General features: G+C 38.4%; 1 protein-coding gene across 1 annotated transcript in view; it reads right to left on the bottom strand.

Moving 5' to 3' along the window:
* The window catches only part of LOC121871729 (WD repeat-containing protein 19-like), a 98,211-nt gene that overhangs the window by 52,234 nt on the left and 19,056 nt on the right, over window positions 1-26,921 (bottom strand). The window contains exons 3-11 of the mRNA XM_042374141.1: window positions 24,949-25,122; window positions 23,998-24,677; window positions 9,986-10,233; window positions 9,395-9,507; window positions 8,723-8,896; window positions 7,726-7,853; window positions 1,590-1,702; window positions 1,138-1,359; window positions 845-967 (exon numbers count right to left, since the gene is read on the bottom strand). Of these exons, the coding sequence (XP_042230075.1) occupies window positions 845-967; window positions 1,138-1,359; window positions 1,590-1,702; window positions 7,726-7,853; window positions 8,723-8,896; window positions 9,395-9,507; window positions 9,986-10,233; window positions 23,998-24,677; window positions 24,949-25,122 (1,975 nt within the window). The remainder of the gene's footprint in view (window positions 1-844; window positions 968-1,137; window positions 1,360-1,589; window positions 1,703-7,725; window positions 7,854-8,722; window positions 8,897-9,394; window positions 9,508-9,985; window positions 10,234-23,997; window positions 24,678-24,948; window positions 25,123-26,921) is intronic.

A 26,921-nucleotide genomic window follows, 5' to 3' on the forward strand; every position in this document is an offset into this window, starting at 1 on the left:
TGTAATACAGTAAAAAAAAATTGAAGAAAATTACATATATCTATCCAAAATTACGAGTTGAAAGATAACCATAGCATGGGTCGCAGCTCATATGAAGAAATTTTTAATTCTTTATGTCTTTGACCTTATGATAATTTGTTTGTACATTCTGCATGAAAGATTGTGTACACATGTACTAATGGTAAAAACAAAAAATTAAATGTCTACCCCCTGCTTTGTGACAAGTCCTGCACATGTAAGAAACATATACAGTATTCCCTTTATGACCGGGTAAAAGAACTGGGATGTTTCAAGAATATATCTACTGTATTCTGATATAACAACTGCTACAGACATACAAAACAGTTGTTACATCATATAATCATATCTAGTAATGCAGAATTTTAAGAGTAAGACCCACAAGAAAAGACTGACATTTCAAGACTTATGGAATGGACTACAGTGAATTCACATGAAGCACAGAGGGTAATCCATTCATTTTTTATGATGTGTATATAAGTCGAGAAATGAGTAAGCATATACAGGTATGAGTATTTGCACTTGTTGTTTTAATGTTTTCCCAGCATCTACTGTCTTGTACCAGTCTCCCTTATCATTTTCCCACTTTCAATGAAGCCCCTGTATCATTTGATACTTACCACTGAAAAGTGGGATGGACATTACAATAATATGGAGATAGACTGATATAGTAAACAGAAAATAACTTTAGAGCAGTTTGGACATATGGAAAAGAAAATGATTATATACTGGCAAAGAGAATGTAGTAAATAAGTTCTCACTTGCTATATTGACTGAAGAAGAACCACTACCATCCTTATTATAATAAAATTAAGTGACAACTTACATCAGTTGAGTATATAAGAAAATCTGCAGTGAGGGCATGGTCTGTGATGTGCATGTCTGCTTGGTCTGCACTTGGGAAGAGTCGTGATTCCCGTTCTTCATCCTCTCCCGTTTCACCTTCCAGCTGTCATATAAAAATCATTTTCAGCATGACTCTTCTCTGTAAATCATAATATTGATGCTGTTATTAATTTAACTGGTATATAATACCCACGAAAAGAAGTCTAAATAAAGTATAACTTATGGGAGGTACAACAAATTTCCAGTACTCATCAACAAAAGGTGTTCGCTCACCAAGTGAAACTGTATCTTGCCCTCGTACAAGACTGAAGCATAGTCAGAATTCACTCGAACAGATGTAATAGTACCCAGATACTCTCTATCTCTAAGGAGCGCAGCAGAATCCTCTCCAAGTGTGTAAATCCAAGCTCGATTGTTCATTCCTACCATCAGATGATAAGGGCCCACACCGAGGAAATTTGGTTCAACATCAACACTCACTGTCACTGGTTGTTCCTGTTGATAAACTGTACTTGTAAACAATGAAATTTTTGGTACAATATAATTAATGAGCTAAATTTACATGGAGAAATAAATCTTAATCTCACTAATATAAATAAATTTCACTCTCAAAATTACTTGTGTCATTGATTCTTTTGCTATATGTGCATATATAAAAACAGTACTGTATTTCAAATCAAACTGCAGTTAATCCTACTGCCAAAGTTAAGAAAAGGTTCACACACCTTTTCTACAATATTAGCTATTGTCACTTCCAGTAAAGATGTGAGATAGGCAACTCTTGAGCCATGAGCACCTCCAAGTACTGGCAGTTTGGTCAGGTACACATGGATATTTCCTGCACAAAGAAAATTAGTAAGTGAGCAAAATCCCTTTTTCTGGCCTATGATAGACAAACTTCATAGCTAGGAAATGCAAATATCTATTCAAACTGTTTACTAAACAATCGAAAGTTGCACAAATTGAGTCATCATGCCATCAAATATATTAAAAGAAGAGAAGAAGAAAACTGTTAGCAGAGAAATTAAGAAAAGAAACCTAAGTTATGAGTAATTAAATACATTGCCATATCTCTACTGGACTTGCATTCAAAAGCCATAAAAATTTTTTTAACATACACACAACATAAAGAAATCATGTAACTGATCATATACAGTGGTCCCTCGGTTAACGAATACAATTCGTTCCACAGTCGTTCGTTAACCAAAAATTTCGTTAACCGAATCTTTTATTTCAATGGGATATTGGGTAATTGGTTCCAACTCACAGCAAAAGTATACATACAAAGTACTGCATACCAGTAATAGAATTAACAAAACATTAAATATAAACTAAATATAGTACTGTACTGTACAGTATACTGTACAATAATAAATAAAAAGCAATAGAATACTATAATTTAACTTACTTTGAGGTGTGTATGTCGTACTCCCGACAGCTTTGTTTATATATCAAACAGCTGATTGTAGAGGCAGTCGATGATGACACGCCATATCCTTTACAGAGTGCATTGGTTCTAATGCTTTCTTTAAGTTTCATGATAATTTCTGCACTGTATATTATCAATTATGTTAACTAAATTTCAGAATGCCCAATAATTTTAATGTAAAAATGCAAAAATATGCAAGAGACCAACAAACTGGATGTTCACCCCAACTGTAAACAAAGTTAAACTGAGAAGTGTTGTTGGGTGATTCAATCAGCTGATTGGCACAAAAAACTGTTCCCTGTACTGTATACAGCTCCTCCCCGACTTATGACCTACTCGACTTACGACCACCCGCACTTACAACCTGCCTCAGTTGTACCAATATTTTGACAAATTGCGTATTTTCGAGTCCCAACGTCAGTACACAGACAAAATTTTCGTTTGTAATTCCCTTTAAAATGAATAATTTAAATATAAAAGTCATATATTTTGCACAAGATATAAAAATTAATCACTTGTAGTGATTTAATAGTTCTAGTGTATATGTAAGTATACAGTACAGTATATAAATAGTGATTTAAGGCTGATTTCGAGGATTTTTAAGTGTGTTTCTGACTTTATGCATTTTTTGGCTTTACTTTGTATGAACTTTTTCTGTGAGTTGGAACCAATTGTGTTTGTTAATCAAGGGACCACTGTATTATTTTTGCATTTTCGACTTACGACCAATTCAACTTATGACCTTATTCAAGAACACAACTTTCTTTCTTTATATTTACTCCACTGGAAACAAATGTAAACATAGAACTGATATACTGTATTGGCGGACTGGCCGATCAGCTAATGTGCACAACAAAACGTGTTTGTTGTAAGGATTTCGTTAATCGAAGTTTTGTTCATTAATCAAACTGAAAATCCTTACGGGAGCTAATTAGTTAACCGAAATTTCGCTAATCGAATCGTTCGTTAACCGAAATTTCATTAATCGAACCATTCGTTAACCAAGGGACCACTGTATAATACTGCAGCTTTAACATCAATAACTGCAATATGGTATAGCTCCATTGTACATACCATTTATACACAAAGTATGAAGTTCTAAAGAAAACACAGAGAGAGACTGTGTGTGTGTGTGTGAACAACATCCCTGTCACCTATGCAACAAGATCTGTGCCTCTAAGATTGGACTCCATAGTCATCGACAGTGGCATCAGAGGAATAACACATAACTCATCAATCATCTCATCTGGAGCAACGTCATCATCAATTTCGATGGACTGCCATAAGCAAGCAAGCAAGCAAGCAAGTGTGTGTGTGTGTGTGTGTGTGTGCATGCATGCGTGTGTGTGTGTCATGGGAAGTGCAAGAAATGAAGAGTACACTCGCCACAAAAAGTTCTCGAACGTTCTAAGAATCATAAAATATGACAAAATGAACAAGAAATTTGAACATTACTTTCTAAGGAACTTTTATTGCAAATTAAATTTCTTTTCAGCTATAAATATTGTACTCTAAGGACGAGCAACATATATTCTTACAAAATATTGGGTCACTTCATAACCAGGCATACCAACCATTCTGAGATGACACGAGCCATAATGCTCATTCTGAAATCTGTCGTGCCCAGTTGTTCAAGAACTTTTTGTGGCGAGTGTGCATAACAAACCTTATTACCATATTCCACAACTTGAGTCCTACAACCTTGTAGGAGTGTTTTGATACAAGTAGTCTTTCCTTATTATCTGCAGGCAGGATTACTGTTTCCATTGTAAAACATTGTTATTTAGTCAACTGTATAAATGAGCCCATGCATTTCCATGCTTGGAATTGACTGTCCACAGCTAATAAATGGATCATGATGCTACATGACACAGAGTAAGAATACTGTTAAGGCTTTCATGCTATCAATTACATTACAGTAAACCCTTGCTATTCGCAGGGATTAGATTCCAAAGAATGGCGCGAATTGGCAAAACCGTGAACAACAACTTGTATTACCTTAGTGCACTACTGTGAACCTATACTGTGTATGGGAAAATTGAGTCACCAATATTACTCTCCTTCAGTGGAAGTTTGGAGCTTGATGAAGTGTGCAGTACAGGTAACTCGCATTTTAAACGTGTTTGATTTAAGCGTTTTTGGAATAACGCGATTGTTCAATTATTACCAAAAGCTAATTTACAAGCACCTATTTTTGAAATAACGCGGTCAAGACAGTTTAAATTTGCGCTCGTATTCGCCTGGTCGCCTGGCAGTGGAGTCGTGTGTGATGCCTGGTGAAGTGCTTGTAAGTTATTACTATAAAGTCGCAGTCATATCAACATCAACGATTTTAATACTGTATTATTAATAATAATAATAATTACAGTGAACCCTCACTTTACGCGGTCACTTGAACCCACGACAGCCCGCGTAAAGAGAACAACATAACATATGGGATTAATTGAAATAGAGACCAGGCCGACCCCCAAACTCCACTTTTTCCGGCACAATACCTATGTTCTAGTAAAAATAACATCTTAATTTTATGATTTTACACGCACACAATTAATATTTAAGAGAAATAGAGAAATACAGTCGCCAAGTTAATGTCCATTCAAATAATGGACTCAACTCCCTCCCCCTCTTCTCACACTCGCTGGCTCTTCCCTCTCTGAGAAATGATTGGGGGAAAACACTAGATTTTAAGGTATAGTAATTAATAATACCTCAAACTAAAGTTAAGATAATATAATTGACATTGCTGGATTCCTTGTAATACCAGGAATATTTTGAATATAAATGTCATATATTTTGCACAAAAGATAACATATTTACTCAGAGTAAACAAAATACTTACATTAGATCTAAAATTTGTATGTCTAATGCAAAATCTATGATGTTTATATTCAAAATGATCATCAAATTGTAAGAATTCCAGCAATGTAAATTATATTCTCGCCGGGTAATTTGTATGAATTTTATGAGCTAAAGAAATATCTTCAGTAAATAAAAAAAAATATTCTTCACGACACTCTCTGTCAATCAAAACACCCCACCTTGCCTCCCCTCCCTCTTCCCACCACGCCAGCTGGGTCGGTCGGTCCCTCCCTCCCCCCCACCCCCCACTTTCCCTCCCTACCAGAGAAATGTTTGGGAGAAACCAGAATATTTACCTTCTTAGTAATAAATAGTACCTCAGACTAAAGTTAGGATAATATAGTTCACATTGCTGGATTCCTTGCAAGACCAGGAATATTTTGAATATACACGTCATATATTTTGCACAAAAGATAACATATTTGCTCAGAGTAAACAAAATACTTACAGTAGATCTAAAATTTGTATGTCTAATGCAAAATCTATGATGTTTATATTCAAAATGATCATCAAATTGTAAGAATTCCAGCAATGTAAATTATATTCTGGCCGGGCAATTTGTATGAATTCTATGAGCTAAAACAAATATCTTCAATAAATAAACAAAATATACTTACCCAAATACTATCTGTCAATCAAAATACCCCACCTCCCCCCCTCTTCCCCCCTGCTCCCTGGGTCCCTCTCTCCCTCCCTACCCCTCACCCCAACCTTCCCTCCCTACCAGAGAAATGATTGGGTTATAACAGTATATTTACATTTTTAGTAATAAATAATACCTCAGACTAAAGTTAGGATAATATAATTGACATTGCTGGATTCTTTGCAAGACCAGGAATATTTTGAATATGCACGTCATATATTTTGCACAAAAGATAACATATTTGCTCAGAGTAAACAAAATACTTGCATTAGATCTAAAATTTGTATGTCTAATGCAAAATCTATGATGCTTATATTCAAAATGATCATCAAATTGTAAGAATTCCAGCGATGTAAATTATATTCTGGCCGGGTAATTTGTATGAATTTTATGAGCTAAATAACAAAATTATACTTCACCCGCGTATATGAGTAGATGCACCGCGTAAAGTGGGAATTCCGGTTCTGGCAGGGTACCGCGTAAATGTAGAAACGCGTAAAGAGAAACCGCGTAAAGCGAGGGTTCACTGTATTATAATAATGTAATAATAAAGATTATTACTAATAATGATGAAGATAATGATGATAATGAAGTATTCTGTACAACAACTGTGACGACGTCCAGCAAGCTTCCGGTGTATCGCTTTCTCAGTTCACGCCAGCACTAATTTTTCTCTGTGCTCTCATTTGCATTGTGTGTTTATCAAGTACCTTTTTAGTGCTCAATGCTGTTTTTCCCATTGAGCATGTGTGGAAAACGTCCATCTGCCTCCTGTGAGGCTCCTAAAGCTAAAAAGACACAAAAAACAATGGCAATGGACGTGAAATTAAATGTGATCACCCGCCTTCAGAGAGGAGAGTTTGTGTCGGAGGTTGGCCACATGCTTGGTTTAAGTGAGAGAACTGTTTGTACCCTGTGCGGTATATGATGGTTCCCCTAACCTGTACCATTTACATGTATTCTTATGGGAAAACTATGTTTAATTTACGCATTTTTTAATTAAGCGGTGGTTTTCAAGAACGTAACCTCTGCGTAAAACGGGAGGTGGGAGTACTGTACAGTAGGATGAAATATGGTTACTGAAGCACAGGGTGATCATCAGGATAACTGTTGGAAGAGGGTGATGCAGTGGTGGTTGGTGGAAAGGCAGGTGGTGGAGAGGAGCGTGGCATGGGAGGTGGGTGGTGGGGAGGCAGGCGGTGCGTGGCGAGGAGGTGGGTGGTGGAGGGGTGGCAGCAGCTGAATGAGTAGGTGAGGGAGACAAATCAGCTAAGCAAGCCGCTGGTTCTTTCTTGAAAACATCGTGACTGGTAGTTGTTTCCTCTTGGCTTTGAGGTTTCTAAACGTTTCACTCCACTAGCATCACAAGCACTGACACTAGGCAGTCTTCTAAGGGGCACTTCACAGAGAAACATAAAAGTTTTGAGTACAACACAAAAGATGCTGCATTGCAGGCAATGGTTGAGCGCAAACAAAGGGAGAGGTGAGAGGGGAAACACTGCAGGTGCATGGGGATCACAAGTTGTGCTGTAGAAGAGGTTCTAAGCTAGCCACCATCTGCTTACCGCGAATAATCGAAATCGCAAAATGCAAACCCACGAATAGCAAGGGTTTACTGTACTTTGTTTGCAGATAAATCATATCAATGAGACCTTTTAAAATATGAAGAAATGGTTACCATTAGATGAGGATAAAGGTAAACTTGGACAACACATGTGGCATGTTCTGGGCAAGTTAGAAATCATTTACTATGGCATGTATTAATGAGCTTGTGTACTGACATAAAGGCCCTGAAATGAGTGTACATGAAAGGAGAGATATTTCTTTATCGATCAATTTTATAATAAAATAAACAGAATGCCTAAACCAAGAAAAGGATGTAACAGATATCAGTTATAAATAGACCAATCATGAAAACAGACATGCCTACCTGAAGGTGTGGCAACAGCTAACAACTGGCCATCATCCGACCATTCCAGCCATTCTAATCCTCGTTCATCGTCCAGTGTTATAACAGCAAATGTCTCCTTTAAGTCTGACAGTTCATGTATCTTTATGCTATAAAAAAAAAGTACATGTTTATTCACATGTTTCTTATTTTTGAAAAAAAAAAATTAAATTATGGTTCCAGTAAATGCATTTCTGACCAATACAATTATATCAGTTATTTCATCTTATGATCATTACTGGCTCATGCCCAGGGCACCCCCAGTCCACCCAGTTTTGAATGGGCACCTAATTTTACAACTGGTGGTCAAGTGGAGTGCCAGTCACTGTCTGTTTGTGTGCCAAGAAAAGGCTTAGTTTATAATATGCAGCATCCACAGTGCACCTACTAGACCTTCAAACCTGATTGAATCTTTCTAGTGTTTCAATTTTTTTTTAGTGAATATCTATCATCTATACTACCATGTTATAATCTACCTACAGTCCTACTGCATACACTTATATATTATACTCTATCATCAAAGAGCCATCTTCTCCAAATTTTAGCAACTCTTACATTCAGAAGCTGCTAATTATGTGTAATTTTTTCTAAAATTTAAAACTAATGTATAATTTTTGAGGGATTCCAGATCTAGCTCTCCTTGGGGAATTTGGCCTGTAAGAACCCTCAATACCCACTGACAGCAAGCCTTTGATAACAGTTATCCACCCAGTGCAAATCTAATAGAGTAAAGTCCTGTTATCCAACTTCAAATTTTCCATTTAATTCAATTACATATGTCCACTTATCCTAATCTACATAGGATGCTACAGGTTGGAGTTAGTCCTAATAAAAAGATTTGACATCCCTGTACAAAATAAGAGCCCAGAGAATTGGTGGAATGGGGTTGTCAACTGGTCAGTTAGCACATTACCATCATACTTACATTGAATAACTTTTGTCTAACATAAACATAGAAAACCTATGCATCCCAACTTACACATTATCTCCGCATGAGGCAGCTTTGCTAAGAGTGGTAGATATGGCAATGTCATTGAGGACATCTCGGTGATTTTTGGCCTGAAATAATTCTTGTCCTATCTCTTTCAAGTGGGTTGAAATAACTACAAAGAAACCACCGGAGAAGCCTAATAAGATGTAACCGTCACCAAACCTACAAGAGAAAATAATGAATTACAAATGTATTACATATTGCATTGCCCAAACCTGTTTTGCACCTTCCATACCTTATTTACCTAATGGCTACCCAAACTAGAGGTGGCCATGCTGAGGGAAGGAGACCAGTAGCCTATGTAGGATCCCTCTAATGTTCTTGATAGTCTTGTCTAGGGCTACTTTAATGCCCAGTACTGTTCTCAATTCCACAGCTTGGGTTGGTAGACTGTTCCATAGATAAACCACCCTCTGTGTTTTTTAGGATGGGTTGGCATGATTACGTGGAGTGCCTTCGCATCGCAAAAAGTTGGAAGCAGTAACGATTATTTTACTTTAACTAATTTATTATGAGCTTAAATAAGCCAATCAGTGTTAGTGTGATATGCTGGTTGATATTTTGAACAGTTGTGCCTCCCTACTGATATGGACGTCCGAATAATGGATTTCGACTGAATAAACTGTAGCTTAAAAAAAAACCTTGGACTTACAAACTCACCATTTATAAGCAACAATGTTTCCATATCTGTTCTGGAATGCCAGCTCAATGGGATTCTCAGGGTCATTAAGGTTGTACAGGAACAAAGTTTTCTTGGCAACAATGAGGCTCACCTGTAAAATTTAACAATGATGAATAAAAATTGAGCTCCACTCATACACAAAATGATTTAGACAGAGGTCTTGCATATGTTAAGAATAATACTCACAGCCAATCCAACAAAGCAAAGGGGACATCTAACATAAGGAAGAGATATAAAGCATGCCACCCCAATATGACTTGCACAGGTCTGCCATGAGAATTCCCAAGATTGACTTTAAAGGTAGCGTAAACGTGTGGGAGAGACAAAACAGAGAAGAGAAAAAATAGCAAGACTCCAGACATACATTTTTGTCATCATATTGTGGTGAATATCAAAATTGTCTTTCTTACCAATGTGACAGAAATTCAAGACCAGGGTAAGCACTGCTCAAAAAATAGAATTATAATCTCTGTTGAGTTATAAATGCATATGCAAAGTTAATTATCCATTTTCCATGCAGTGAGTAACGTTCTGTCATTACATTAATTCCTTCTACACACAATACTAACCGTATTTTCAGCCATGGCTCTCTCGTCCTGCTTCATCTCAGAAAATTGTATGTCCGATGGTTCACCACGTAGAGGAGTTGTACGCAGGGTGTCTCCCTCGCTGCTGCTGATAGTGAGAATCTTGTCCTCTCCACCCAAAGCTAACAGATTCCCAGAAGACCAACTTCCACTTTGGATCTTCCGGCTGTGTTTGCCAACAACTGGGATACGCCTAAAAAATTTACATTCATTATCTGAGAGACTTTCATCTACAATATACGTAGAGTAATGTACTGTTTACAGTCATATATTGTACAGTATCTTCTAACAATAGTAAAATCTCATTTATTCGATTTATCTTAACTCACAATTTCCATAACCTTATTTGAAAGCCATCTGTTTCTTCTCTTTTCTTCTTTCAAAATATTCCCTCATTCTTGGTTATTCACAAAAAACCTGGGTCTACCACATTAATGAAAAAGATATTCTTGTGTTCTGATGGCTGTCCATAGCTTGGGGGAAGTGGATTTCACAAAACCAAACACCTTCTTCTTTGGGTTACATTTTCCTCCTTTGTCAAGTCACGTTTTGCTTCCACACAAACTCACCTGATTATTTGTTTTACTTCTTAAAAACACCGTGGTTGGTAATTACGCAGTTGGCAAGACTAAAGGCTTAATGGGAAATAGGGGATTAGGTTCCATGAATGCAGATAACACTTGTCAAAGCCTAAATAAGTTGCCTGTTTCTTCACTAACGATACCTGTATTGTACATTTAATTAAATTTGAGTCAAATACATGTAAAGTAGCTTAATATAAATTAAACAGTAATATAAATTTTACAGTACATGTCCATGAAAGTGGCATGCTGCTATTAAATAAGAAAAATGAAGAGCACGGGTGTGCATGTGTGTGAAGTGAACGTAAGTTTGGGACGTATGGTTTCACCTTAAGGAAGATCCAGGCAACCTTGATAGAGGTTGGAAGTTCAAAGCAGTCAAATGTCAATATGAGAGTTGGTGTAGATGGAACCTGTCTACTTTCACCACTTTTTGGACTAGGAGCTCCTTTAAATGCTTCTCCTCTAAGTATTTAGAGCAGGGGTTCTCAAACTTTTTTCAACCAAGGACCCCTTATATACCATGATGCATACAAATACCGGTATTGTCAATAATCAAAGAATAAATCATAGTCCAAAGCATTTGTTCATTTCAACCCAAATCCAAAATATCCTGCGAATTGGAATCGCCAAATCTCTCACAAACGTTAAACGCACTATTTCTCAAAAACTTTTCGCGGACCCCAGTTTGAGAATCACTGCTTTAGAGAACACCACCCCCTGATACTGGTTAAAGGTGGCATGCGGAGTACAGGAGACGGGGGCACCGGGTACCTCATACAGGGTTCGGAGTCGAGCACTGTCCTTGGGGGAGGAGACCTACACTAGGAGTGGATATTTTGGGTTCTCTCCAGCAAATTGTTACAACTGACCTGTGAACTTCAAGAATGTCCAGGTTCATTACGGGCTGGCCTTCCAAGGTACGAAGCACTATAGTATTTCCATGCTAACTTGGCCCATAAGCCACGCCCCTCTTCTATAAAAATAGCTGATTGGATCAAAGAAAATGTTCATGTAGCTGTCCATTTATTCAAACTAAATATGTTCACAATTGGTAAGCAAACCTGTTGTACTGTGTACATTAGTACTGGTCTCTATAAACTCTTTTGATTCATATCACAGCTACATAACATCCAAACTCACTGCACTGTGGGAAACCTATGTTTTCTAGTGAGGAGTGTCACAGAAAACGGTAAACATTTGGAAGGGGTAATTCGTATGCTGATAGTATTAAGGGAGAACTCAAGGTACCTATATGATGATTGGGAAGGCCCAATTGATCCGGACTAGTGGACTACCGGTATAGTGAATAAGTGTGACCGGGTCTGAAGGTTATGGTATTTACGTCTGTGTACAATTAGTAAACAGAGCTACCTCAGGTATCAGATGAAAATATATGAGAACAATGATCTGGGAATAGAATAAATGTATCAAACATATGTGAAGTGTTGGGGGTTGAACCATAAACTATACTACAAGGAAAATATCTTATGTACCTCGGTATGAGCGTAATACACGTCATTACCTCAGGTGACAAATAGTTATGAACAGTGTAATGATTCTAGAACCTTGTGAATGTGTTAAACAATTGCAAAAAGTGGGGGAATGAACCGTACATAGGGAATAAAGTGAAGTGGATATACCCAAGCCAAACACCAAGGCCTTTTCTCTCGCTGGAGCCTAAACCACCTGCGGCTACAGTTTTGAGGTAATGAGATATACGAAGTAATTTACCCAAATCTGACATATCAGACACTTACTGTAATATGTAATTTAGAATTAAGGTATGTAACTATAAGGCATAAAATCACAATATATAAGAAAGTGTATGTGTGGGGGCCAGAATAAAGACATGGCGAAATTTAAGCATTGGCACTCTTAGGCCTATTCAGTGTGCGGCACGGAGGCTTGTCCTCAGTGACGCTCCACATCTCATACATGCAGGTCAGTACACTACAGGTAGTGTTACATCAGAGTACTAAAAGAGGCATACCTAGCATTTTATATACATCTTAAAGCCTTTCCTAATGTTATTGTTAATATAATAAGTTAATTAATAGGTTAAGTTAATCAATAGAATTATAATGATGTGTGTTAATACAAAGGCCCATCAGGCCAGTAAACACATTTGTTTATGTTCAGTGACGCTCAACATCGCATACACGCAGATGTTAGGTGTACCGCCTGTGAGCGGAAGGAGACCAGTGAAGTCGGAGGGAATGCTTGGCCCAGCAACCACTGTTCTACTATGAGGAACCCACCTGGTGTTGTGGATAATGGTTAGGGCAGCTATGCAACTTCCATTATGGATCTATGGACATCTCACAATTCAGCAACATGGATGTGAAGAGATGTTGGTGCTTACTGTCGCTGCTTTAAGCAACCTAATGCTACCAAATGCAGAATAATCCTGGAATAAATACCTGGGAAAGATCTCATCTACCTAACAAGAGTAGAATGTGAGACAGGTACCTGCTGTGTGTACTTTGGTGCTAAGAATGAGCTGTAGTACCTGTATGTATTGTGTGTATTATTGAATGTTCCTTATTCAGGTGATATTGGGTACCGGTATGTTGGTGCAATTGAATATTGTGGCTGATATTGGGGAAGGAATGACCTAGGTAAGGAGGTCAATGATTTTGTATGGAGAGAGAAGACCTGAATTAATTATTTGGAGAAAGTCGGGTATTTTTGTGGGGTGCAGTGACCTTAATAATTGCTTGGGGAAGGTCAACTATTTTTGTATTGTGACTGAATGCAATGTTTTTTTATTTGGAAATAAAGTAGCTAAATTCTTGGTTGGTGTTTCACTCTTCCTTCCACTCTCAACTGATTAATGAAAAACACAAACTCACAGTGCCTGGATTGCTCTGCCAGCTACCTAAAGAACACTCCCTATACTGTCCTGTGGTCTGGTAGCAGCGACCTTAAGTTAAGAAGAAAGTTAAGAAAACCCTAGGATTAAGTGACCACACTAAAGGACAGTGTACTGTACTGTTATTCTCTAAGATAATGTTAAATATCTGGACTATCAAAATGCAAATGATTTCAAGGCATTAGCACTTCAGAGAGGATGTTAGAAAATTGCAAATATTTATTATAAGAGGTAAAATCAAAGATGAAATTCACTTTCGAATGAAGTCTTTTCATTACAGTGGTCCCTCGGTTCACAAACGGTTCGATTAACAAATTTTCGGTTAAAGAATTACCTCCCATAAGGATCTTCAATTTGGTTAACGAACAAAACTTCAATTAACGAAATCCTTACGACAAACACGTTTTGTTGTGAGCATCAGCTGATCAGCTGATGGGCTAGTCTGCCAATTCAGTAATCTGTTCTATGTTTACATTTGTTTCTAGTGGAGTAAATATCAAGAAAATTGTGCTCTTCAATATTTGTGCATTTTTTATATTAAAATTATTGGTCATTCTATAATTTAGCCAACCAAGCTCTGTCTACATAAAGTTTTTCAACTATTATTTTTGGCTCGATATACTATGTAACTTTATTCATTTATTGAAACTCATTTACATGCACACACTGTCCTAAGGGCAAGGCTGTACTGTACATGTAATCAAAATAATGTACAAAATGATTTCTAAAATTTTTGTCTTGTGCAAACTATGGCATGTTTACATTCAAATTAATCACTATTTTATAAGAATTCCAGCAATGTAAATTATATTCTCCCCGGTCACTTCTATGACAATTTATAAGCAAAAGACAAAAACTCAATCTAAAGGATATAAACAAACAAATAAATACTTCACTAGACCTTCAGCGGTAACTGTCAAACACATCACTGTCACCCCTCCCTCCCAGCAAGGGTTTGGTGGTTATACAGTAGGCTTTAACTTTTTATCTTATATAATATCACAGACTAAAGTTAGGAAAATATAATTTGCATTGCTGGAATCCTTGCAAGACAGTGAATAATTTGAATATAAAAGTAATATATTTTGCACAAGAGATAAAAATTTTAGTAGATTAGTTTAGTACATTTTAGTAATGTAAAGTTTTCAATTGTATTTTTGGGTAGATTTACATAAATTTCTCCATTTATTTTCATTCATTTACATGCACACACCATACTAAAAGAAACGTAAAAGAAATAAATGACCTAAGTGCAAACCTGTACTGTACATGTACTAAATGATTATGGTACTAAAATTGTTATGTCCAGTGCAAATTATAGCTTGTTTATACTCAAATTAATCACTATCTTATAAGAATCCCAGCAATGTAAATTATATTCTCCCAGGTCATTTCACTGGCATTTTAAAATGAGAGAAGCTTAATCACTTAAGGACTGTTAAATAAACACACATGAGACGTTCCACTCCAACTGTCAAACATATCACCTCACCTCCTGCTCGCTCCCTCCCTCTCCCCCAGCCAGGGTTTTAGGCTTACAGTTTTTATCTTATACAATATCTCAGACTAAAGTTAGGAGAATATAATTTGCATTGCTGGAAGCCTTGCAAGACAGCAAATAATTTGAATATAAACGTCATATATTTTGCACAAGTGATAAAAATTAATAACCTGAATCACATTACTGTACAGTAGTGATTTAAGAGTAAGAGTGTATATATATATATATCTGTGCCATAGTATTCTATTACAAGCTCTACCGTACTGGCAGTACGAGTCAACTGTCCAGCTGAACTGTCAGACTGTCGTCGATGTAGCCGCAAAGTCCAGTGGCTGTTCCCTGAGCGCTTTACCTCCCCTCCTGGACTGCGCATATTTATATAGAGTTTTATCAGTTATATAAATTATTTGGGATATATCCAGCCATACAAACGGTAGTACATTACCAAGAGTGCTATATGTTTGATATAATTTGTTTCTGTTTGCTTTATGTTTGATGCAAACAAAAAATTAATAATGAAAATGCTTCATTCAAAAGCAAATTTCATCTTTGACTTTGACCTTTTATTATAAATATCTAAAATTTTCTAGCACCCATTCTGAAGTGCTAATGCCTTAAAATCATTTGAATTTTGATATTCCAGATACTTAACATTATTTTAGAGAATAACAGGCCTGATTACCAATTGTGAACACATTTAGTTTGAATAAATGGACAGCTATGCAAACATTTTCTCTGAACCAATCAGCTTTTTGTAGCTATAGATGACAAGTGTGGAAATAGTATGGGTAGTATTTCGTAAAATCCACCTGTTTGAACATTCCTGTTAAGATCTCCTGGGCAGAAGTGTCAGCAGGGTGTCTACTGGCCAGACAAAACAAAACTCCCTGACTTCTGACTTTTCCAGGTTTTCCAGGTGTAAATTTGAAAATTGCAGGTACATTAATTCGGTATTTATTACGACAGAATAACAAAGTTAGAGGTTTTCAATAATATGTAATGTATTGGGAAATTTAAAGATGATAATTGCCACTGGTGACTGGACTGACTTTTTTTTTTTAACCAGCTATGATCAGGATGATCATTAGGCCTAGAGATGAGCATTGGCCAAAGCCTTGACCCCCCCCTCCATATTTTTCTCCTCGGATTAGCGCGATTTATGTGGGTCGACCTGGAAGTTTAAAAAAAGCCGTAAATTCAACAAAAAACAAAAAATCACACAACTGATCCACCTATTTGACTTGTGATAAATATGTGGATTAATCCACTAAAGTCAGTTAATTATAAGAACAATTCATCTCTGACAATACTCACTGCAGAATTAGTAGGTATAACCTGTAATATTTGGTTATATGATTGCTAACATGAAATATGATAGGTACACACACAGTTCAGTTATTGAAGTACTGTAGACTATTTACTGGAATTTGTTCCTAAAAGTTTAATTATTGACCTATTACAGTGGTTCCTCGGTTAACAAACGGTTCAATTAAAAAAATTTTGGATAATGAATTGGCTCCACATAAGGATTTTCAGTTCAATTAACGAAATCCTTACAAAAAACACGTTTTGTTGTGAGCATCAGCTGATCGGCTACTCCACCAATACAGTAATTTACTCTATGTTTACATTCGTTTCCAGTGGAGTAAATATCAAGAAAGTTTGTCTCTTGAATATTTCTGCATTTTTTATATTAAAATTATTGGTCATTCTGAAATTTAGTTAACATACCTGTATTGATAAATAGACTGTACAGGGAACAGTTTTTGTGCGCCCATCAACTGACTGAATCACCCAACAACGCTTCTCAGTTTAACTTTGTTTACAGTGGAGTGAACATCAATTTTGTTGGTCTCTTGCATATTTTTGCATTTTTTCATTAAAATTATTGGTCATTCGGAAATTTAGTTAACATATTGATAATATACAGTGCAGAAATTATTATGAAACACGAAGAAGGCATTAGAACCAATGCACTCTGTAAAGAATATGGCATGTCATCATCGACTGCCTCTACAATCAGTTGTTTAATATGTAAGCAAAGCTGCTGGTAATATGATATACACACCTCAAAGTAAGTTAAAATACATTATTCTATTGTTTTTTATTTATTATAATATACTGTATGGTATACTGTACAGAACAGTACTATATTTAGTTTATACTTAATGTTGTGTTAATTCTATTACTGGTACACAGTACTTTATATGTATACTTTTACTGTGAGTCGGAACCAATTATCCAATATCCCATTGAAATAATAGATTCGGTTAATGAAATTTTCGGTTAACGAACGACTCTGTGGAATGAATTGTGTTCGTTAACCGAGGGACCACTGTATATAATACATCATTAATTTTGGATAAGATTGCTGTCAAAATAAAAATATTTTGAAGATGAATTGAATTCATATAAAATTTCATGTTTATTTGTAAAATTCCCTGTTAATTCTAGGTTTTCCAGACCCAAATAAAATTCCCTGCCTTTTCCAAGTTTTTCCAGACCAGTAGACTTCCTGCATGGAGTGTGTTAGCGCCAGTGGGCCTCCTGCAGCTCTTATACTTGGGCATTTGTCGGGACCCAGTGACAATTTTTTTTTTCTGATAGAGCTGCAATATAGCAAATGATCCAGAGAAGGGTCCAGGGACAGGTGCAGGGTCATCAGGGGGATTATCAGCCCAGCTAATGTAGTTATTATAATTCATAAAATGAAAACAAAATAACTTGACTCCTCCACCCACCACAGAGCCCAGCAAGGATAGGTCAATGCCAGAGATAAGACCCCGGCGACCCAAGGGGTAGCGAGGGCGTATACAGTGGTCCCTCGGTTAACGAGCACAATCCGTTCCAGCAGGTTGCTCGTTCACCAAAAAACTCGTTAACCGAAACCATTGTTTCAATGGGCTTTTGGGTAATTGGTTCCAGCTCACCGAAAATTGCCTAAGCCTGCAGCAAGGAGTAGGTCAATGCTAGAGATAAGACCTCAAGCGACCCAAGGTAGCGAGATGATACAGGGTCCCTCGGGTTAACGAGCACAATCCGGGGGTTCGGCCCGGTCTCTATTTCAATTAATCCCATATGTTATGTTGTTCTCTTTACGCGTTTCTCACTTTACGCATACCGCCGTGGGTTCAATTAACCGCGTAAAGTGAGGCTTCACTGTATAGCAAATTTTTCGTTTGTGTGATCTGTTTTTTTCAAGTAGGTCATTGTCCGTACAACTCTCTTTTGTGCAGTAACCAGTAACCAGAGATTGTATTTTTGAAGAGCCAGAGGCCCCCATAGTGTGTGACAGTGTATCAGGTGTTGGTAAACAAGATCATGATAGATTTCTTTCATTGGTGTGAGAGTGAGTGACTGTCGAGTGTGATACATGATACCGCACTGTTTATTGATTTTACTGTGTATGGCTTGTATGTGGTTTCTCCAGTTAAGTTTCTCATCAACAATAACTCCAAGGAATTTAGTATTTTGTTTGCATTTGAGGACTATATTACCAAGGTACAGGGGGTTCAAGCCTGGAGGTAAGTTTTTTCTTCTGTGAAAGATCGTGTAGTGGGTTTTCTCAAGATTTAGGGTCAGTTTATTACGTATTACCCAAGTCCCGACTTTAGTTAATTCAGTGTTCATAGTTCTCATCAAGGAATGGAGGTCTGAGTTGCTGGCATAGAGATTACTATCGTCTGCAAATAAGTTGTATTTTATGAGTGGCCCGGCGTGGACTATGTCGTTTATGTACAACAAAAACAGTACTGGACCGAGAATTGAACCTTGGGGGACTCCATACAAGATAGGCGAGGAGTCAGATTGGTGGTTATTATAACAGACATACTGCATCCTGTTGGACAGATATGAGGTAAACCAATTGTGGGACAGGCCCCTAACGCCGTAATGTTCAAGCTTTGAAAGGAGGATGGTATGGTCGACAGTATCGAAGGGACACCTCCTAAACATTTTCTTCTTGTACAACTTCTTGAAGTTGCTGATCACATTCAGGTCCATTGGCTGTCTGATTGATGTAGTGTTGGGAGGCAAAAACAACACTTTCACAAAGTCAAATTGATACTCCAAAGTTCTGGCAAGTTCAGGGTCATGCCCAGGGGCATTATCCATGAGGAGAAGAGCCTTTAAAGGGAGTTTATTGGTGGTTAGGTAGCTCTTGACAGAAGGGCAAAACACCTCAACAGCCCATTCATTAAAGAGCTGTCTTGTCACCCATGCCTCACGGTTGGACTTCCAATAAACTCCAAGCTTTCCTCTTACCACTTTTTGTTGTTTGAACACCCTGGGGTTCTCAGAGTGGTAGACAAGCATAGGCTTCAGTCGGAAATCCCCTGAAGCATTGGCACCAAGCAATAGAGTGAGACGGTCTTTCATGGGTTTATACCCAGGTAAAGAGGCTTCATCTCTGGTGATGAATGTTCTTTTGGGCATCTTTTCCAAAACAGCCCAGTTTCGTCCACATTGAACACTTGCTGTTGAAGATAATTTTCTTCTTCCACCAGTTCTTTAAACTCCACTAAAAACTTTGCTGCCCCTTCCTTACCAGCACTAGCAGCCTCACCATGCCTAATAACACTGAAAATGTCACTTATTTTCTTAAATTTTTCGAACCAGCCTTTGTTGGCCCTAAAATCTTCAAATTCTGTTCCTGAAGAACCAGGTTGATCTGTCTTTAAATGTTCGTATATCTCCCTGGCACTTTCACAAATAAATTCAGTAGAAACTGAATCACCTTTCATCTGTTTTTCCCTTATCCAGATGAGAAGTAACCTCTCAGTTTCTGCAATTAGGGATCTACACTCTGGTAGATTTGTCTCTCACTTTCAATTCTTTAAATTTTTCTTTCTATGTAAGAATTGTCGACACAGTTGATGTCAAGATGCCATATTCTTTGCATAGCGCATTTTTTCTAATGCCTTCTTCATGTTTTTTATAACTTCCTGCTTAGTTTGGATTGAAATCGCTTTTCTTGATCTCTTAGGCCCCATGCTGGATTCAAACAATCTCAACACGTGATATTTTAAGTTTAAACTTGCTGTAAATAAAGAATATTTTCCTTAAAATAACACTGCACTGCACTATATATTGTCAATATGTAAAATAAATTTCAAAATGACCAATAATTTGCTTGGAAACACAGAAAAAAAAGCATTTAGTTGAAGATTGTCTCAAGCAAGATGTTACCTCCACTGAAAAGACAGAGATTAATGCTTGTTTGGTGTGTTGACAGGCTGGATGGCGTGCATAAAACTATTTTCATTACCTTCAATTATGTTCAATAATTGTTAAAATGACTAAAAAATTTAATATTAAACTTTTAAAATTATTGAATAGTATAAACTTCTTGATATTTACTAAAATAGTAAGGAATTTAAGCCCTAGAACCGATTACTGTATTGGCGGACTAATACTGCAGCTGGTTGACCGCCAAGTGCAAGCGAAAACATGTTCAGGTCGGCTCGTAAGAAACTCATTAATCGAGGGATTGTGCGTTTGCCGAAGTTAAGAATCTTATGGAAGGTAATTTGTTAACCGAAATCTCATTAACCGAGGTGCTCGTTAACCGAGGGATCATTGTACTGTATTGGCGGACTAATATTCCAGCTGGTGAGCAAGCGAAAACATGTTGACATGATTTCCTAAAAATTTCGTTAACCGAATTTTTGTTTGTTAACCGAATTGAAGATTCTTATGGAAGGTAATTCGTTAACCGAAATTTCATTAACCAAGGCGTTCATTAACCGAGGGATCATTGTATTTATCAACATCCTCCCACCAACAGTACAGTGCAAAGACTGATGATGATCAACCATCAACTGATATACAAAAATGATAATTTCAATTCAAAATAGAGAAACAACTGTTAAGAGTGACAATCGTGCTTGGTGGTCTATATTGACCTGACCCTTGACGTGACGCACCCAGCCCGCGGCTTACTTGCCACCACCAACACTGGACGAGAAGCCAAGAAATACTCCAAACTATATCAGGAGAGAAATGAGGACTCCCTACTCCACCCAGGTGAGGCATTATGAATTCTTAACTACATCACACGAGGAACAAGAACCATCTCCAACACCCTGTGTGAGCTGGAGGACCTACCCAGACTTCTTGGTGCATCTGCAGCTTTAGTGAGGTAGCGGCTTAACAGTCAAATACAACAGCCATCAAGACAGTGGAAAGGACTTTGTTAGCGCCTACATCAGTTCACAAGAATGTCGACAAGACCAGCTCCCAGAGTACCAGCTCTATAGTTGATCTATATGTTGACAGTAGGCTTCTTACATTTTTGTATTGAAGCTTTTGTCAATCAAGTGACCCACTCCCTGATTTCACCATATGTGATTTATCATCTGTGTTCAGTGAATATTTCAGCCTTCGGGCTTGAATTACATTTTTCTACCTATGAGATATATACAGTTCAGACAAAATTCCTGAACACTTGGCAATATCTGGCATCTTCTTCTGGGTCGTATATATATGATTAGTTTATATCTAATAACGCTGCTTTTCATCACATATTATGGCGGAACCACAAAAGGGAAAAAATCCTTAACACAGATAAAATTCCAATCCCCTTCACCTAATGATCATCAAGTATGTACCTATATATGCAGACACTGCCAAGTGTCCAGGGAATGTTGTTGCAGCTGTACATAGTACTGTACTATAGTTTACTTCATAATAGGGTACAGTTGTTAATGAACACATATTATTACAGTAACGTATGTGTATAATTAACTCCTACGCCCCGTGCTAGGGTGGCAATTGACTGTACCCCCCATGTGGGGTAAAACGGAGAAAGTAAATTTTTCCCCAAATAAATTTTAACCTTTATAAATGATAAAACAATGAAAAAAATGTAAGAAAAACAATACAGTATATTGTCCCTCAGTGACAAGTGAAATAAGGAGAAAGGTGGTTTTTCTTACAGGGAGCATCTCGCAGTCACTATGCATTGGGGTCCTTTTCACGTTTCCTTTGTGTCTGAGATGGCCAAAAATACATATTTGTACTGATGAAAATACTTATTTCCTATAAATAATTCATTTAGAATTTATTTTACTTGCATTACTTTTCATAAAGACTGTTCGGCGACACACACCCAGTCTGTCACCAGACTGTCTGGTTGTCTTTGTGTTTGGTAGAGCAAGTAAGTCATAAATAATTATCGGAATAATAATTCCACAAATAAATACATTCATAACATAATCATACCATTATAATCTCGTAATACTACAATACAATACAACTACACTACTACATGATAAAAAGTACAAACATTGGTAAATAAACAAAGAAAAGATGGTACTTACCAAGAAGCTTTCCTCCGACCGTGCGTAGGAGGTGAGGTGGTGGTGATAGGTGGTGTTGGTGCCACCCTGACGCCTAGCTAGCTGTCTGTTAGTGCCCGAGTAAATGCATACAACTGTGTACCTTTTCCACAAATATGTCACTTTGTTCCTTATAAATACACTTATCCTACTATTTACACTATTTACAAGCACGTGTCACATTGTTTTAGAATGTTTTCTTTGAATGGTACTCCACGAAGCAAGGTGGACAGAGACCAACGTCACACTCTTTCCACCACGTCGTCACGTCCTTATGCTTAGCTGCGCACTTTGTGGTGTCAGCACAGACGTAACACCGCCTTTGCCCCTTACGACCACCTGGACATCCTTGACCACCGAAGAGTCAAGACGTACCTGGCGCTCCTCTCGGAGCAGCCAGGTCAACTGTTAAGTTGGCCCATACCAACCCCCTCCCTTGAACCCTCCTCCCCACCGGAATATCAACAAGTTCTCGCCAGAAGTTACAATTTCATTTAGGAAAGGAATGGAACCAGTGTTAAACAGAGGTGAACAGTGGTGAACAGTGCTTAAGTCAGTGAGAACAACTCAACAGTAACAGTCGTACCCAAGTTAACCTTCACACAGTGAGGTCCCAGGTACCCAGTGATAACTGCCCGTGAGACCCAACAACAACCAGGGATGTGTTAATCCGTCTACGATAGGAAGGACTAAGACCAAACCTCACTCATATAACACCATCTGTGAGGGAATTACTACACCACATGTCCCTCATAACACCATATGTGAGGGAATTACTACACCACATGTCCCTCATAACACCATATGTGAGGGAATTACTACACCACGTGAGGCCCCTCATAACACCATCTGTGAGGGAATTACTACACCACGTGATGCCCCTCATAACACCATCTGTGAGGTAATTACTACACCACGTGAGGTCCCTCATAACACCATCTGCGAGGGAATTACTACACCACGCCAGGTCCCTCATAACACCATCTGAGGGAACTACTACACCACGTGAGTTCCTCCTAACACCATCTGGGAGGGAGTTACTACACTACGAGTTTGCTGTTCAACACCTACATTAATCTGTATGTTCACTGAATGTTCCTTTACCTTTCTCTAATGAAGGCTTTTGTTAAACCACCAATGTATGTAATAAGTCATTTATGTCCAATGTATATTTTCAGCCTTCGGGCTGCAGAATTTTCTCAATAAACCATTAATTATTATTATTATTAACCCAGTCACATGCAAGCAGTCTGTCAGGTAGGCCTGCTTGGCTGTTTTGTCGTGGTACAGCTGCCACGATGGTGCCATATTTCTCCAGGAGTTGCATTATCAATTGCTTCTGAAAAACCCTGAGAGAGGGTTTTTCCCGATTTTTACTAGGTGCAAGTTGTATGCATTCAGGATGGTGATGTCCAAGAGGTGTAGGAACATCTTCTTGTACCACTTGAGATATTTGCTTACACACTCAATTGTGCCAACCTGCATGTCACTCTTATCCACGAGGCGCCTGTTGACATTGTAGTCCCCGACAGCGTCAGATTTTTTCATGACCTCTCCTGACGTTATGTCCCTTTTTCCACTGTAAACCATTTCACCCTTATGCACGGTTGACAACATCTGTACAGAACTCTTATCTTGCCAGCGTATTGCAAGCATCTTTTCTGCTTGCTTCAGCTGGATCTCTCCTCATGCAGGCTTACCAGTAAGCACAGACCAGTGTTTCCTGTTCCTACGTACAGTCCCACAAGAACAGGTGTCATGTTCAACTAGGAACTTGGCCAGGGCAGGAGAGGTATAATAATTGTCTGTGTAGAGGACGTGATTCCCTCTAAAGTAACGGTCCATAGGTTTCTTGACAACAGCGCCGGAGCAACCATGTGGGTCGTCCTTGGGTATGTCTACGTCACTTGCTGTGTAAACAACGAGATCTAAGACATACCCAGTATCGCAGTCACACAGCACAAAGAACTTGATCCCAAAGCGATGTCGTTTGGAGGGAATGTATTGTCTAAAAACAACATGTCCTCTGAAAAGCGCCAGAGACTCGTCCACCACTACGTTTTGAAAGGGTCTGAAGAACTTCATAAACCGCTCCTTCAGCAAAGTAAAAACTTCTTTTATTTTCCATAGTCTGTCACCAGCCACAGGAATGTTGTTATCTATGAAGTGTAGATAATGTAGGATGGAGACAAACCGGTCTCTGGACATGAATTTTTCAAACAATGGAGTTGTTGTGATGTCACCAGGAGATATCCAGTACTCCTGAAGTACTGTGCATGTTTTCTCGCATGTGCCATCAGCATCAGTAATGCAAAAAAACACAAACAGTTCGGAAACACCAACATCACTCCATCGACACACGTGCGGCGAGGGGCCAGAGCTGGGGTCAACATCACACGTTTACTGATTAAATTTATTTGTCTCGTCACACAGTAAGTCCATGATTGCACCATCAAAGAACACACAAAAATAGTCCATCTCACGTGATTCCTCTGTACAAGGAAAATCAGGAGTAATTCCACCTAATGATCGTTTGAAATCAGGGATATCAGGCTGAAAATTACTGCCATCAGACCAATCAAAGGCATCCATTGTCCCTTGACTGGATCGTGAAATCAGGGATATCAGGCTGAAAATTGCTGCCATCAGACCAATCAAAGGCATCCATTGTCCCTTGTCTGGATCGTGAGCACGTGGCGGGGATACGCCGATCTGGCTGGGCCTCACTGCCCGTGTCCTCCTCTTCATCACTGGTTGACACAACATCGTCCAACTCGATGCTATCCTCTTGGTCACCAGGCTGATAATCACTGCCTTCATCACCACTTTCACCAGAATCAACCAATACAGCACTCAAATGAAATAGTTCTGTCCTTATTTCACAATCATCCAACCGGTGATGACGCTTGTTTGGGGTGGAAGATGCGGGGTGGGGGAGACACGAGAAGTTGATGGTTACTGACCGCCGTAGGCCTACCCACACCCCCCCTCCTTGTTCCAGAGAGAAAAATAGTCATGCTGGTACCTGATAATTATTGGAATAATAATTCCACAAGTAAATAAATTTATAACAAAACCATAGCATTATGATCAGGTAATACTAAACTAAAATAAAACTACACTAATTTTAGTCATATTACTTTGATAAAACATGATAAAAAGGACAAACAATGAAAAATAAGCAAACAAAAGAAGGTAATTACGTTCTGGAAGCTTCCTTGTGGCCGAGATGTGGCGTGACAGGCAAATACAGGTGCTCCTCTACTTAACGTTCAACTTACAAACTTTCAGAGATACAAACATCATCACTGAGAGGGGGTTACCTGCCAGAATAGGTGTTTATTGCGGATGGACTGGATTATTTTGAAGAAAATTCCAGATAAAACAAACATTGCCTAAGAGGAGAAGAGTGAGCCAGGCTTTAAGGCTGTATTAAAGGGTATAGCTGTACTAAAATATCCATAATCTTTTCATTTTTTACAATATATTTGGTATATACAAGAGTAAAGTTGACTTACAAACAATTGGACTTCCAAACAAGCCTCAGGAACGTAACTCGTTCATAAGTAGAGGAACACCTGCAGTCACAAGGGAACCTGATAACTGGCATTGGGCATTTAAACAATGGCGGGAAAAGGCGCGCGTTCTGGAACATCACCCAGGGCCTAAGGGTTAATGAAAAACAAACAATATTGTATCATGAATGCATCAGTACAGTAGACACAGTGAGACGACCCTTTGAGAGGGGTGTCACGGTCACATTTACCCCCAATGGACCCTTCCCTGTGGCTGGAAGGAGGGCGGGAGGTGGGTTGTCGACAGCAAGGAGGGGAGATTAACGTATACTCAAGGATTATGAAAGGCAAAGGGTTTTATTTTTTATGCTAGAAGTGTAATGAAGGATTTTAAAGTAGGAAGTATAGAGAGAATATTTAGTAAGAGAGTAAAAGAGAGGAAGAATTTGGTAGCGTGGCCATGTTAGATATTTACTCTGTCAATACACTTATCTTATATGTCAACACACATCTATTACGTTCTTAAGGACGACTTCTCAAACACCGCTTCGTTACAACGTTACAACTATTTATTAATTACGACAATGGCATGGACACATTAATAACACCTTCTATTGAAGTTACTAGGACATTATATTTACGTTACTAGGACATCATATTACGTTACTAGACACTGATTCTCGGATACAACATGAAATGAATACATTTCCCACATAAGTAACTCATCCCATGGATAGCTCTGACAAAAACTCATGTGATCTGGGGGAGGCCTAGCAGGTGGTCCTGGGTTGTCTCTATGGGAGACTGCTTAGCTGGGCGCCGGTGTGTCGGGAGGGAAATCTCGCTCCCGACCGGAGGAGGGGAGGGCTTGCCTCCAGCTCTCTCTGTCTGACTGCCTCGACTCTGCTCCATCGACTCTCTCTCTGACTCCCCTGAGGGAGGGCTATGACGTCCTATATATTGGGAGACGAGCCGTCAGGTTGAGCTGATCAGGGGTGGGGGGAAGGGTCTTCTTACATTTGACCTCGCTAATGTAGGGTCAGGTCTGGACTTTTTCTGAGAATAAAGTTGTTGTATATATTGGAGGCAGGTGGCTTCTTCTGACTGGG

This window comes from Homarus americanus, unplaced genomic scaffold (genome assembly GCF_018991925.1).
Source record: "Homarus americanus isolate GMGI-L3 unplaced genomic scaffold, GMGI_Hamer_2.0 scaffold39675, whole genome shotgun sequence".
Lineage (NCBI taxonomy): Eukaryota > Metazoa > Arthropoda > Malacostraca > Decapoda > Nephropidae > Homarus > Homarus americanus.